Source organism: Mizuhopecten yessoensis, unplaced genomic scaffold, assembly GCF_002113885.1.
Source record: "Mizuhopecten yessoensis strain PY_sf001 unplaced genomic scaffold, ASM211388v2 scaffold8679, whole genome shotgun sequence".
In the NCBI taxonomy this organism is placed as follows: Eukaryota; Metazoa; Mollusca; class Bivalvia; order Pectinida; family Pectinidae; genus Mizuhopecten; species Mizuhopecten yessoensis.
In genome coordinates, this window is record NW_018407667.1 from 111,794 (window position 1) to 128,711 (window position 16,918).

General features: G+C 35.1%; 2 protein-coding genes across 2 annotated transcripts; both read right to left on the bottom strand.

Annotated features, from left to right (window-relative positions):
* Positions 1 to 2,169: 2,169 nt before the first annotated feature.
* On the bottom strand, positions 2,170 to 4,875 carry LOC110456335. Its single transcript, XM_021507011.1, has 6 exons — positions 4,380 to 4,875; positions 3,392 to 3,459; positions 3,131 to 3,158; positions 2,790 to 2,860; positions 2,570 to 2,600; positions 2,170 to 2,242 (listed from the first exon to the last, which is right to left on the bottom strand). The coding sequence occupies exons 1-6, from the start codon at positions 4,499 to 4,501 to the stop codon at positions 2,170 to 2,172; spliced, it is 393 nt and encodes a 130-aa protein (XP_021362686.1). The 5' UTR covers positions 4,502 to 4,875.
* LOC110456336 (nephrin-like) lies at positions 4,587 to 15,700 on the bottom strand. Its single transcript, XM_021507013.1, has 8 exons — positions 15,585 to 15,700; positions 11,865 to 12,221; positions 9,986 to 10,318; positions 7,236 to 7,502; positions 6,813 to 7,145; positions 6,134 to 6,394; positions 5,482 to 5,775; positions 4,587 to 4,606 (listed from the first exon to the last, which is right to left on the bottom strand). Exons 1-8 carry the CDS (start codon positions 15,640 to 15,642, stop codon positions 4,587 to 4,589), a joined length of 1,923 nt encoding a protein of 640 aa, XP_021362688.1. The 5' UTR covers positions 15,643 to 15,700.
* Between the last annotated feature and the right edge of the window lie 1,218 nt (positions 15,701 to 16,918).

Consider the following 16,918-nt stretch of genomic DNA (forward strand, 5'->3'; position numbering starts at 1 on the left):
CTTGTGAAGAACTCTTCATAATCCATACGTACCAACCTGAAGAAAATGTTAAGAAGTAACAAAGTACAGACAAGATATTGTCAAAGATGTGCGGCAATTAGAGAGCCTAGAAAAGAAATTAGCGAGACACTGAAATCACCTGCTGTTTACGCTGATATGCAGAGACTTACATATAACACCTTCAAGTCTGAATTTCAGGTGACCAGTCAACACTACCAATGCTAGAAATACAATCAAGAAAGAACAGAAAGACCTATTGAAAGAGAGAATACGGTTTGTTAACAACAAAATAGACTCATACAGGCATGACATAACAGTACTCACCGACAAACTGACATGTAGCGGATTGGTGAAAGAGCATTCGACACAATTATTCAACGCCACTTGACTAAATTAAACCGTCTTGTAGAAAAATCAACACCAAACAACACCAGCACAGACGCAGCTCTGAATGATTCTATACTAAAAAAATGGGTAGTCAACATCTCTAATAAGGAGTTTTAGTGCAAGTACTGAAATAATGGTTTCAGTGAGGCATATCTCAGCTGTAGTAAAAAGGTCAATTTGACTCTTGACCTTGATCTTAAATACTGAGCTGGACATGGGAAGACATTTTGTATTCATAACATGTAAGGAGTAGATATAACAATGTCATGCAATACAATAGCGGTACATGAACAGTTTACACTTACGCTACCACAATAGTTCTAGGGTTCAGCCCTTGACCCTCAGGATTTAGTCCAGCATTATGAAATTGAAATAGTTGAAATTGCAATTCTATAACCATACCCAACCATACTGCAGTCCTTAAAGAGAGGCGTTGTTATTAAAATGCTTCTTTCCAGACAATTCTATTCAATTCCAATTTCTTTCTTTCTTTTATTTGATGACAATGCGACATTATTGACAAAAGAAAACNCTAATCGTCCACATTGTCCTGATGTGACTAAGCCTGTGTTTTCCGGCTGTTACTATACATGTGTTCTCCTGATTTGACGAAGCCTGTATTGTCCGGCATCTTAAACTCGAAAAATAAACCAGTCCAGATATAAACTTGAATGTTCTATGACTGCAAATTTTCAGCAATTTTGAAATAGATTTTTGAAAATCATTGATTTATCATCCCGGCCCAGACGAAAGATCACATAAGGTCTTTGTATATGGAACATAACGTTTCAACTGGTATATGTCTACACCTTTCTATTAAAGATAAGACAATAGGGTAAGACAATACATATGTCGTCACTCAATTTTAAGTCAGACATTATGTCTTTGCACACAAGAGAGACTATGAACGGCATAGACGTCTAGGATATAGTTTATATAGGTGGGTCCGAAGTGCACTTCCTGCTATAGATAGAGATTCTCATATTAATGTTAATCTGATAACGCATTCTTAAGGCAATGTCTTTGTAAGGTATATACAATATAATGTTTGGATCCTGAATTAAAATACTAAGTAAAATTTATCATTTTCAAAATATAGATTGTAAATTTGAGAATTGTTTACAACATTTTACATTTGGCGCTCCCTTTAGATATCAACAGTATTCGGATGTATTCGTTCCATGTTGTCGTTGTACTGTGACCGTCATAAAACACAGTTTAAAAACAATATCAATGGCAGAGGACGTCAGCAAATATACTGGAATTGATAACTTATAGCACCCGTTTTAAACTATTTGTAGTGATGTGTGTTTCAGAATATCATAATGTTCACATATATCGCTTGTGTCAAGCTCTTCCTCAGGTATTAACGTAATGTTTGGATCCTGAAATGAAAAATAAAATGGATTAATTTTATAATACGGGTTGCGATTGGTATGAACCATTCATCATAAGTGTAATATTAGTACATTGCATTTCACTAAGTTTAAATTGAAAGTGACCGTTCAAATGTAGTTTTCGATATTGAGCAAAACGTTCTCCTGGATTTTATATATAGGATACAATGTTACGAACAGGAATAAATACAGTAAAATGTATTTCATTCAGTTTTAGGACGAATGAAGCACATGCTAATTACAACTGTAACTGTGATTATTTGTATTAAGATCGGTTGATTATATTTACGTATTTCCTTGCATTGTTTAAGTTATGCGACTTTCCTAAAAGACACCATATACCCTTTGTAGGTATAATGGATATACATTTGTAAATAAAGGACTACTAACCATCATCTCCCCGGAGTTGTTCGTAATCCTTATTCACTGGATCGCCTTTGAGGGTTTCGTAATTGTTCCTGTAATGGAATAATTTAAACATATGTTTATGTTAAAGTTAAACTACCTATTAAATGTAGCAATTGATCTGTTGGAAAAGTGTCGTCACAGATGAAGTTTAGTATACCATGATGCATGTTTCAATAACTGATTTGGATTTCAGATTTTTTTTCATATCTGCATTATTAGCTCGAACATAAAATAGTCTAAGTACTATAACAATTATGCATACTATTTAAAACAGACGAAAGAAATGTCACATTGCCGGCGAAAATGGGAATTACTTAAATTCTGCTTTCAAAGTAAAGCCAAAGTTATATTTACTATGAGATGAACAGAGTACTCACCTTTCATATTCGGTCATAGCACCATCGTCACCTGTACAAACAATATGCATATTTAATAGAATGTGGTGATTGTCCCTTTATATTTTTTATGGTTTTTGTGTCAGTTTAAAAGTGGATAAAAAGTGAAAATAATTAAATACAAAAAAATGGTTTTGTAAAAGATACAGTTGATATAGATCAGGATGGAATACATTACATAAAGTCAAATACTTCAAAGTACCTTCAGTTAGACTTTGATATGGTGACGGAGATTGTATGTCACGTGGATCCAGCTCCTGGTAGTGGGATTTACTATCGAAAGTATAGACAAACATATAATATGTATGTATATTACTTTGGTGTAAATCGTTATTGTATGTCTGTATAACTCTAGAATGTGCTCAGGTATCCTCTTCATGTTTTTTTCTTAAATAATCTGTCATTCAAATTACATGTTGATATTGTGTTTCACAATATCCATAAGTTTTACTAATGATTGAGATTTACACTTGAATTTCACCATGTTCCTATTCATTGCAATACGATTATCATATAAGGAATTTGCTTTAAGAGCATACATACTTTTCTTCTGCAGGCACCTGCTCTCTTTCTGAAAAGATTGAAAAACAGAGATATAATGTATACAATGTTTTATACAGATACCTTTAGACCGAATATCGGGCAACATCACAACTAGGAAAGGTTTAAATAGAAAGAACTGCCGTTCAACAAGAACTTGTTTATTTATTTTCTACTATATATTATCTAGATATATATAATCCATTCCATGGAACATGTTTACCATTCATAAGGCGCATATAACGGTTATACAAAATGTAATACCTTTCTCAGAACGCAGAACACTGCTGAATACAACTGACTTAGGAGTGTCTTCTTGTTGGTCGGCAGTTCTGAAAAAACAAAATCGTATTATATTGACTATTTGATGTAAAAACAATTATTAAGCACGATACTGACATAAATTTTCTACTTTCAAATTTACAATATATATCGGTCAATACTGAATAGCTATTCACTGCTAGTTGAAAACACACGTTTTTTGTGTTATATTTATGCAGAAAAATCAATGCGTAGTTATATTAGTGCGAAGCTGTAAGGAATAAGACACATCATCAAAACATAAAAGACATATAGGTCTATACATACCGGACTGTTGAGGAATATTATGTCATAATATATCAATGTACGTTCTCCTGATAACTTATGATTGACGTACTTAAACTCGTACAAGACTGAAAAGCATTGGTCGTTAAATATCGTCTTAAAATTAGTAAATGCTCGAATCTTATAATACAATAAACTGATTTAAGATTGCAACATTTGACAATATGAGTAACAGGTTGTAACAGATAGTGCTTAAATATTCCACAAACAGTACATATATCGTCTTTGATGATTTAGTTTACTGTTTAACGAACCGTTGATAGAAATGGGGTCTGTTGACTCAATTCAGTCCTATATATTGTAGGAGTCAAGAGTCTAATTTAGACTGTGTTCCGATGTTTTATTGTAGTGACATGGAAAGCAAATAAGGAAATGTCCAGGATAATTATTGGATTAATGTACAGAATGAAAAAAACACCCTAAAAACAACAACGGGGTGTAGTCACTACTTCCTGTCCTCTCAATAGGTACATTTATAATGTATGATGGTTACAAATTCGAGACATCAATTTGATTTACCTACAGATCGACAATATATGAAATTTCATTTATTTATAATTGGTAATCGTAACATTTCACAGTCATACAGACAACGCATTGACGTTTATTCAAACAAGTAATATACAATATCATCAATTTAAGTTACCTGGCTGGCAAACGTGACTTTCCTGGAATATAATAGCAAAAACACTTTATCATATACTGTATAAATGTCAGCATGTTAATCTGACACACAGCAACGCATGCGCGAAACGTTTCACTAGGCATGTTTTATTTCAATGATACAAGGCATTACGTTATAACACCAGTGTCTTAATACTATTTCAATTGCTTCTTGGTTTAACTTCTTTTCTTAATACAACACATTTGAATCTGATAAATAAGGTTCGTCTGATCGCTGTCATGCACAAACTCTAAGTTCTTAAGAGTCCCGCTGGTATCTGTACAAAGCGGGCCCATGTCTTCTGATATGGACGGCTTCCTCCACTGGTCTTACTCGTTAATTATTATCTCTGTCCATATTCTCAGCCTGTTCCCTGTTTCTGACATGATTCGCTTTGTCCACACGGTCCGTTATGACACTCCTGTGTACATTTTTTTCGATGAGTACATTAAGTTTATGCATAGCAGTGATCAAATGAACCTATGCTTGTACATGCTCTCTGCTACATAAACTTATCTGTATCTTATTTTTAACGTTTTGTCACGTGATGTTTATTTCGCCATATATTTCATAAAATGTGGTTAATAGACATGACAACAAAGGTTACAAATAATGGTTTATTATGTTTAAAAAAAAGTATACTTACTATACAGACAGATCGAAAAACCCAACACACAAAATGAGATCAAGATTAAAATCGCACCAACCACTAGCAGGGCCGTAGTAGAAGAGCTGGCATCTTTTAACGGAGAGCAACAGGTTTCCTCTGCGAAACAAAAGATACTTTTGTTGTAAGATAAGTTATATATGTTTGCAACAATGCATTAATACATATTGCTTTGAACTGATCAACGATGTGTTAACCTGGATGTTCATTGTACTCGAAGATAATGATAACGTTAACCCTCATATTAACATTTGATACATTACAACTTGACAATCTACAGTTTTGCTGGGGTTTAAAATATATAAACTTGTCAAAACTATTAATTTGTCCCGCACATTTAAAAAAAAAGAATCAGTTCGTGCAATGTGCCTTCACTAAAATTGGTTCTTATGAACACACAATTCTCGTTAAACATACCAGGTGTAGTGGACACAATTAAATCCAATGGACTGCTGGAACCGCCTTGATTAATAGCCGTGATGTTGACATAGTATACAGTTTCAGGCAGTAGGTTGGTGAATGTTGTTGAATATACGTCCTCATTGGTAGTACGACCGATGGACGTGCTATCAGGTAAATCACAATGTTTACATCTGTGACTTATATTGAATGTACTCGGTGCACTGCTTTTCTCGTCTGAACTCCATTGCACTGTGAGTGAGGATGACGACACATTCGTGATCCCAACTATGTTTGGTTCTGCCGGGGACGCTATAACATATTTAAAAGTTAGTTATTCAGTAACATTGGATAACTAAGTCAAGTTCAAACTTCTGTTTTAATTACAAATGATCCCAAGATCTGAACTTTTGTTTTTGTTAGTTCTTCTGGCTCCTATCATCCCGTCTCCTAATAAATCACGAAACTGCATGAAAGTCGCGAGTACAGCTTAGTGTTACGTAACATAATGAAAATTGCTCATTTTCTCAAAAACTTTTAAATTTCCTGAATAAACTAAAACCCTACGTCAGTCATGACCCGCTTTGAGTTACAAATATAATTAAAACTTTTCAGTCTTAGTGCAAACACTTTCTGGATTTATAATTTATAATGTGTTTACAATACTCACATATAACTACCAAAGTTATGCTTTCTGTCGTGGTTCCAACATCATTGATTGCAGAACAAGTGTACTCCCCAGAGTGCCCGGGTGTGATGGTGGGTAAATTGTACACACCAGTGTTAGATACTTCGGTTACCTCCCTTGTCCAGAATATAGATGTGACCGATGGATTGGCAGAGGTAACGGTACATACCAGGGATATGCCTGATATACCTTCTGTGATGACGTATGGATCACCCAGTGGCGCGATGCTGATAGCAGGACGATCTTCAAGATATTTGAAATGATTTGAAATGAAATTGACAGAACATGTTAGCAAAGAGAACATCAATACAAATGACATAGTTATCAATACTATTGATTTCTATTTCATATTTGTTTGCACAATTAATTACATTCTTAATGTTACTTACGTCCACTTGTAGCTTGTAATTCTGTTTGTCTAAATACATATGAAGATAAAACGTAACATATAAAAACGTTTCATTGATAACGTTAAGTCGTTGCAATTGACACTGTTGCTTAAACTATCTCTTGATTTTGTATGTGATGTCAGTTGAACATATGATAAACAGTTAAGGATATGAATTATTTGGGCAATATATCAATATCACATCTGTCTGTATGTTTAAATAAAAACGATGACATATAAAAAAAAGCCTAAGAGGAATAATTTCATACATACATCTGACGTTCAAAGTGACAGTGTTCGACTGCAGACTGGTAGTAGTACTTCCTGTCCGTCCTCCGTCTGATACACAGTACACCGTCCGTCCGTGTTCCGCCTTTGACGGTACGTAGGACAGAACACTTGTGGTTGTCTGGGCGGATTCATGCGTGTCATAAGACACACTGATTTTGCCGGTGATCTGCTGTGGTTGACCACTGACCACTCGATACCACGTGACGTTTGCCGTAGGACGACTATGAGGATGTGTGGTACAGGTCAGTGTGGTGCTGGTTCCTACATCTACAGTCACAGTGGTGGAGGGGGTAATAATCACCGTTGTTACAGGAACTGAAATATATACATATGATGTTAATGACAAATCACTGTGGTACCTACAGTCACATTTGTGGCATATATTGACGATATAGCAACACTCACTATTGACGATAAATATTGGCGTTGTTACCGTCCGGCTGTAGCCCCCAGCGATATGTGTCGCCACACAAGAACACGTCTTTCCGTGGAATATGTTGGAGAAAGTCACCGTCACAGTACCACTAACACTAGTCGTACCATCAGGACAGGTCCAAGACAGACTGGCCGTCGGGTAACCTCCTACGACCGTACATGACAGTGTCACAGAGTCGCCCATGTACATTGTAGAACCATCATAGCCGGACACGACGGGGTCAGTATCAGGTGAATCTGTATATCAACACACTGCTTATTACAATATAATTGTATTATAAAGCATTTGTAAAACGCCCTTGTGTATCTAAAAGCATTTTTTTAAAGTGTTTTTACGGAATGGCAGCCGTGTATTGAGGTTTTTTCAACATCTTCAAAAGAGTGGGAGAGCAGCCTTACTCGATCGCGTTTTACGACATGAACCCTTTCAATATATGTGCAAATGTGTGCGCATATGTGTATAGGATGATGTATATATGTTCTGCTTGTTATGAGTCCGTAATTCCATCTGCTCTTGTATAATGCTTCACCTCTAAACTACACCAACTCTGAAACTGAAATACAAAACGAACACCATAAAATAATCCATCCTTGGCAGATAGTGTCGTAAACCTTCTTGTTCAAGATGACAACAGCATCGTTCTGCCTCTGGAAATCAAACCTACGACTGTTAGTCAATTGACTGGTACATTATCAGCTGTGCTTTGCGGTCCCATAACGATCTAATTTCATAAGACATATTGAGAAATATAAAACGGTTCCTCAACAGTAAGGTCACGTTGTTTGCAAAACTGTAAAGAATGGCTATTGCTGATTGTTGTTATATTAAAGCATGGTTTTGTGTCGTAAATCAAGAATTGGAAAATTAGTATATTCGCTTAGTTTCTTACTATAAAATAAACTCGAATACAGGCTAGTCAGCACCATATAGCGTCTCTGTTTGGAACATAAGGGGTGTAATTTAGTTGTTATATTGCATCGTATTGTACAGTAACGAAATAAATCCATTAGCGTACATGTTACCGTTTCTTTCCTCAATAGTTTCCTTTATAATATGTTTGGTGATACAGGTTGTTATCAAGTCATGACTGCGAGTTATTTACCGCAGCTACATATATAAAAAAGTATGAAATTATTAGTATTTTTTATTCTTGCATTTGTTTTTTTCCCGTTGCTGTGCTTGACGCACTACGCTGTATTTATTTGAAATAGGGGAATGTTGCAAAATATATATTGAAACGTTTTTGTGACACCAAGTTATTGCCGCTAACAATATTGCATGACTTCATTATCACTCTCAACCGATCAATATCTCCATCGAATATATGTACCTTTTTATGTTAATGTTTTATCTGAAAATAATTAAAGATACCTTTAAGTTCTAGTTTGCAAATGGAAGTAATTATTAATTTTTGAACGCGTCTCTTCATGTGGACTAAAATGACTTTTAGACAGTAAACATTCAGTTTTATTATAATTTCAATTTCATTTATCAGTTAAAATTTGCATAAACTAATTCAATTTGAATGCTCAGGCAATTCTTTTCAAGATTGTCCATAGTTTTTTTTTCTGTGAACTGAAGGGCACATATGATTGAACATATTTCATATTTTAAAGATTTCTTACAAATGCCTTAATGTTTCACTCTTTTATTATGATTATTCCACTATGTATTGTAAGGTTCTAAAATAACTATGTAAGGCCATTAAATGATGAACATTATACACATGGATACGATTGCACTTCAAAATGTATATGCAGTAAGCCAAAATACATTACAATGAATTTCATTTCAGAATAGTTATTGTTAAGATCTTAGATACAAACGAATTTGGCAACAGGCGAAGCCTATGAGCGCCCTCTCCTTACATGATCATGTATGGTACAGCTGTATCGAGTACATTGTTAGCATAAACGGGAAAAGTGTTCGATATAAACTTATTTATATGATTTAAGAGTATTAACATTTAAAGAATAAACGTAAAAGGTCTTCATTTTCATTTTTGCAAAAGTGACTTGTTCCATTAAAACCTCCGAACGTTATAATTTTCGTATCCGTGGAAATTATTTTGTGTACACATTCCCTTTTTAAATTCCTTATTTTTTTAAAAATCAGTATGTTGAAACAGTGCTCAATTTTAGTTTGCTATAATCGATATGTTTATTGTATTTACCTACATTATTCCAATTCTTATCTCATAAATAAAAGGACTACTAGATTTTTTTTTATTAGTATTTGCGTTATAAATTAGATGACATTTTGCATCTATTTCTAAAATTTGAATGCTCAGTCAATTTCAATTTTTTTGCGTGACCATACTTAATATTTTTTTTAAAGATTTCTTACCAATGCCAATAAGTTCCACTTTTATATTAGGGTTTGTTAAAACACAAGCTGTAAAGATCAGAAAAATGATCAGATATTGTCTTGGTTACCATTGCAATCTTTTCAAAGGATACAATCAATATCATTAAAACATTAATAATTTATAACAGCTGTTACGGAATCAATCACATATTTTTCAGCATTGTGTCGGTAAATTAAAAGTATGCATTCTATTCTTTATCAATTTTGATATACCAATTATGAATATTAGTTTAAATAATAACTATTGAGTACATGTTATTTTCCTAATCACGATGCCATGTGAAACTGTTGTCCAACATTTTTTATACGAATTAAACGTTAGAACTAATACAAATTGAAGAATCACACTTACATCTAACATTGATAGAAACCCGAGCCGACTCAAGAGTTGTGTCAGTACTTCCTGTCCATCCTCCGTCTGATACACAATACACCGTCCGTCCGTTGTCCTCCTTGGACGGTACGTAGGACAGAACACTTGTCGTTGTCTGGGTGGAGTTCTGAGTGTCATGTGACACATTGATGTTGGAGGTGATCTGCTGTGGCTGACCACTGACCACTCGATACCACGTGACACTGGCCGTAGGACGACTGTGTGGCTGTGTAGTACAGGTCAACGTGGTGCTGGTACCTACATCTACTAGCACAGTGGTGGAGGGGGTGATGGTCACTGATGTCACAGGTACTATAATATATACATATAATGTTAATGACACATCAGTAGGGTACCTACAGTTACATTCACAGTTGTGGAGGGGATGATGGTCACTGATGTCACAGGAACTGTAATATATATATATAATGTTAATATGATATATCAGTGGGGTACCTACAGTCACAATGATGGAGGGGTGATGGTCACTGATGTCCTGTCACAGGAACTGTTATATATACATAATATGTTACTGACACGTTAGTGTGGTACCTACAGTCACAGTGGTGGAGGGGGTGATGGTCACTGATGTCACAGGAATTGTAGCATATACATATAATGTTAATGACACATCAGTGTGGTACCTACAGTCACAGTGGGGGAGGGGATGATGGTCACTGATGGTCACAAACGAGTCTTTTGAGATAATTGATAAATTCTTTGAAAATAAAGGTATGCTTTTTTGTCTGGAATGGACATAATGTATGATTGATTAATACAGTGTGTAACCAATCAAGTGAAAAAGGTAGGCGTACGGGACGTCGTGAGAACAGGTCAGTGGTGTGTTAGCATGATGTCAACACTTCCGCCACGGTTAAATTGACTTAACTTGTGTGGAAATCATTTTAATTGTTTGAAATGAACAGAGAAGTATGATGAGTGACTCTTTGTCATTTTAAAACATACCGCAAATGTGTTACTGTGTCGGACCAATGATTCCCAGAATGGTGGATATATTTCGTTGTAAGGGCTAACCACGAAAGTTTGTACCCACAAAATGATTTAAAAGCTGCAAACCACGAAAAAAAGTACACACATCCGGTTATACACTCTTGTTTAGTCACATCTGGCACTGTCACACGAAGTCTAGTAAGGTGTACCGGGTCACGAGAGACCGTGTACGTACTAATTCAAGTATGCTTATCGGTATACCTGTGTTGGATGTGTGCTACACGCGTATCGATATAAGTCGTCATTCCTAAATGTATGCCAACTACTATAACTATAGCAAATATCGTTCGTTCATAACGAAAATTTGCGCAAGCTAGCATCGTCCTGTTTGACGTGGCCGCATATTGTGTTCACACCATACACATGTGGTTTGCAGAGGTTTGGTGCATCACACAAGGTACAGTGTTAATGAAATAGGACCATAACTCCGCAACTCACGTAGCAGGGTAACGTTTTTTAGAACAAAACTCAACCGAAAAACGCACTCACATACACAATACGACAAGATCTAAATGGGCAACTAATTGAATAATGACAGTTACTGTTATTTTTTTTTAATAAAGCCTTTAGATTAAGGACAATATTAACCATTTTATATAAGATTTATAAAGAGATAAACAAGAACACAGGGATAATGGAAATACTGCAATATTCAAATCGCTCACTACAAACAATACGAATACCGGTCCCTTACTTCTTTAAATCTACTTACGTAAATGACATTGATGCAACGTACAGCCCAACTAAACGCGGAATTCCAGTACATTCTGCATTTTCTAAAGATACGCTCTGCCACATATATCATACATTTATATACATAATGTATTTACAAGTGTTATACACTCACATACAACATCAACTGTGGTCGTATCTGTCTGTGGTGGTGTTGTATTATCGTAGTTGTCATTTCTCCCCTCACACGTCCATATGTCCCCATGACTGTAACTGTTGGCGGGAATCTGTATCCCCAGTGTCCTCGTGGCTCTGTTACATGTTAGTGTGTAGGGTGGTACTGATGGACATGCTGTCCCAACGTTTATAAACAGTGAACCTATTGCACCACCGCAATCATTTAGTTTATAGTTAACAACAGCATTTGGTCCTGTGTAGTCAGCTGACCACTGACACGTGATAGAGAGGGTCTGACCGGACACGACATCGGCTGTAGGAGAGATACTGACCACCACGGATAATCCAGTCATACCTGTACGGATGAGAAAAGCGATAATCAAAAGTATGGTATATGTGTACTATGTTCAGTGAATATATTTAGGCACGAGTGAAGGGTTAAGAGTCAGATGGATCCATGTTTATATTGAATATAAAAGTAGATGCCCACTGACAAAAGTAATTGTAAGATTGTTTTACAGAAATTGATAGCATTTTCACTTGATTTCTGCAAGGCTATATGTCACTTCTTGTCTGCATCGGACATTAATATTGTAAAAGAAAAGTATTCATAGCAAAGGTTGCCGAACCTATAATCAGCGTTACTTTAGTATGTGAACAATACATGTACATGTAACTGATCGAATAGTCGGGTGGTGCAGTGGATGGCGCACTTGCCTTTCACCAAGGCGGCCGGGTTCGAATCCTCGATCGGATGTGAAAAGGTATGGCGTCCCTGGGTAGCCCTGTTTCCTCCCACTATAAGAACCCCCGTGCGCTAACTTCTGGACCAATAAGACTGATAAATGTAAGTTATTTCATAGTTGTTGTAACATAGGCAAAGTACCGGTATACGTATGTCTATCATTAGTTAAAGTGTACTCTGAATGGCTTGCTATATAACGCTACTCAAATACTTCCTATTATACAAATAAAAGGCGTTCGTTTCCGTGATATTGCGATGTTTTTCTCTGAAAACACACCTTTGCCTCAGCTGCGATCGCTTTCAAACAGCAATATTAGAAATTTACCGGGAAGCTTCGATCGTGCGTTCGATCACAGGAACCTGATAATTTGTAACAGCTTTTTTGGACCTAAACTAAGGTGTTTAGAGTGGTTTTACATGTTTTAAGGGTTTAGATCGGCTTTCGGTAAAAACTGCCACTCTCAACGATTATATATACGAAATGTATTCTATTTCCGCGGACATGTGATCTTCGTTTCCTCCAAAAACACACGCCATTTCACAGAGTTTCAAGTTTTTTCAGTCATTGAGCCACTTTTTATACTCATAAGGATGATGTCAGCCACGTGCAGTGACCCATTATGTGATTGACTGGAAGCGCAGCAACTTTCACTCTAAAATAACCAGTCAACCAACACGCACATGTTTCGACACGAGGCTGACGTCAGCCTCATAGATATGCAAAAAGTGGCTCTATGACTGCGAAAAAAAATGAAACTCTGAACAATTTGAATAAATATGTATATTTGTGAAATTATCTGGGTTTTTTCGTTGCATTTAATATAAATGTATGGGGAGGGGATAATTTCCGTCTTTTATTTTTGAAGTTAAAAAAGCACATCTTTATATGGAGAATTGGAAGACACATACGGTGTAATATAATTACTAAAACAGGTAACCCCGGCACACCTGCTGATAGCCCTTTGACACAAGTATAAAGGTGTATCTTGATCCTCCTGCTGGCAGGACTAGACAAATGTGTATTTAGTGTTATTTATCTGAGGATCGTGATTATGTTCATTATTTATCAAAATGTTTTAACTTTTGTATCTTATATAGAGAACAAAAGTTTATTTTGACTCATATAAAAAAAATTTCCAGATAAAGTTAATTAAGCACTGTATATATAAGTGTTGTATTAAATTAGATGTGCAACTGTTTGTCGGTATTTTGCTGTTTAATAGTCGACCTTACATAAGGGAGACTGTACAGTGTCGTTAATTTCTGATAATATAGGCTAAGTCCGTGTTAACATTGTATTGCCATTTAAACATAAAGCAGACACAGACATGAAGGTTTTTTAACATCTTTTTACAAATGCAATATTCGGAAATGTAGTGATACCACAGTATAAAACCTTGCAATACTGTATACATAATCTGACACAGAAACTGGTCACGACATGGCACTGTTCAACGACGACGACGTGATGGATTAAGTTCTCACTGTAGAGTAAAAATGTGATTGCAAACTAATTTTCCAACTAAAATTAAAGTATAAACATTGCTGATGAACAACGAAGAGTGTGAAATTTTCTTCAAATCGTTTAAATGACAATTTCCAATTAGTGCTCAGAAACTGGATATGCAATGCTACCAGTCTGTGTTTCCCTCTTCAGAGTCATCAGTTTGGTTTCAACTAAACCTACTGTTTGGAAGTTCTTCAGCATAATCTGAATACTCAAAATTCATAGTCTCGCCTTTTCCTTATATACAGTGGTTGCTACAGCCTTTGAACTTGTGACGTCACAGCCGAAAAGTGTCCCGTTCACCGGGAGTCGATTACGCTAGTTAGTAGTAGAAAGACAGGTGGAAAACGTACACTTTACACGTCAATATCTCGGCATTGAATTGGCTATTTTTTATGCGGTTTTCAACATTTTGGTTTTTGGATTATATAAAAAAAATAATGTATTAATTTTTATTTTCAATCAATGTGCACTTTAAAGTAGTTACATTTATTGATACAGGCATTCAACAATAATTAATCTAAGTAAGCATATGCTTCCTAACGTTAAGAATATATATCCAAGACACATAATTCAGACTTATAGTCTTGTCAATTTATTTAGTGACTTTCTGCCGAATCTATTCGATGATGTTAAGTTCAAAAGGTGATACGTTAACCACTGTTTAACGACATTGTTCAACCTCTAACAATGTGGTTAATAAACATATACATTTGTTTGTATTTTACGCCACTACAATAGTTTAACTCGGTAAATGGCTGCATTTTAAAGATACATAGACAATAAATCACCATTTGAACAACTTAGCCCAGATATACGTATGTAGGTAAGACCTGTTTTGTGCAAATTGTGATACACCACGTGCTATGTACATTCTCATTGTAAAGTAAGAAAACAATAATTAACGACATTGTCGCCAACACAGTCCACATTTAATACGTGATTTTGATGTATAAGATAATATCGATATAGTCATGCTTAAAAATAGCCCGCCAGTGTACTATATATAATACATGTATATGGTATCAACTCCGTTTCCAACAGTAAGCCACTATTGCATTACTCACTACTATATAATTACGGTATGATATTTAAATTGAACGGTATTATGTTGTCACGATTTACAGTCCGTAACACCATAACACGAGTTTCTATATATAAAGCAAACGATTAGAAAGTATGACAAAGACAGTAACATGTACGAGAACAAAACATAGTATAGGAGCATAACATTGAGGCACATAGTATATCATTATCAAAGGTATATATATATGTATATAAATATTATTCAATAAACTTTAATAGGTATTTTATGTTATTGCAGGATCATACCATTGAAGGTATATGTATGTTATTTACTAGTTGTTACTGTCGTTATATCATCAGCGACAAAGACGTAGGGTATCTATAGTTATAGCCAGGTGTTATATATTTACTCTCCCTTCACCTTATATAAATAATCTTACCTTGGACTGTTGTGATGTACAGCCATAACAAACACTGTAGTCGTCTGTCCAGTGTCATACTGACCAGGTCGATGATCACACAACTGGTGTACAATTTGTTAACGGTTACCCAAATACTTCCTGGTCTATTTTGATAATCTATGTATCAGTTATGTCCCTTAAGCCACCCTTATCACTAACATGATAGCTGAAAGGCATTTAACTCAATGAATCAACATTACTTGGTACAAACCACTGTAATTGGTGTCTAAAAAAAACCAACTTCAGAATTTACCACTTATCAACAACCAAGTGAAAACCTGAGAATGGCTTTTGTCATGTTACAAAAAAGAACATTTATTTTAAATAGTGATTTATTTGTAGAATACATAAATACTAAGTATTGAGTTTACCTAAACAAATGTAATATGTATGTGGTATTTTCCGGATTTATCTACCAGGTTGAGTCGGTTATTACTTTATACGCCATTCCGGACATTACCGTCCGCAGTTTAGTTTTGCCTCATATCTTTAGCAGACTCCATTTTAGAAACACACCATAAATAGAGATTTTTTTACATCTGCGGCAACGCATAGGGTAACTATTGATAAATATGTGTTACATGTTTCTTCTATTCATTAATATTGAGTAATATTGTACATTTGTCATACACGACATGTCAAATTAAGTTGAATTATCTAATTTCTCTTTCAGGGTTTATAAGCTTACTATATCGTGTTAGTAAGAATGTGTGTTTGTATATTACAGTTTTACTCCATCTTCGGATGGCGCTACAAAGAACTACGAAATAAAGAAACAGAATTTAAAGCTGAATTAGTTCTCAGTACAGCTTTTCATTTCCACATTCTGGTAAAACTTCCGATAAGTGCGTCCATCTAATTTAACTGTGGACGATGAGTCAAATATGCATGAAACTGAGGTACAATTATGATTTATTTAGATTTAAACCTGGCATTAACTTTTCAGAAGATCATAATATTATGTTGTTGTTTTTCTCTTAAAGCATGTACAATTTGAAGTAGTAATTTTTGTACATTTTCTTTTTTAAGTCGTGTCGTAATAAGAGAGACATCCATAGATCAAATTGAGAGACACGGTTCACGCTACATCACCTATATACATATATAAGGGGTATTGCTTTTAATTATTTATTTAAATAACAAATTATTCCAAGAATGTGGTATTGTAGTTGATGATAATCTTAATGTTTATCTTACTATCTATTTTTAAGAAATGCCTAATTTTAATGAGGAGATTATGAGAAATAAAAATACAAAGAAATCCAAATGTCCGTGTACTCGTTTTTTATTTATTTTTGCTAAGATCGGCCAAA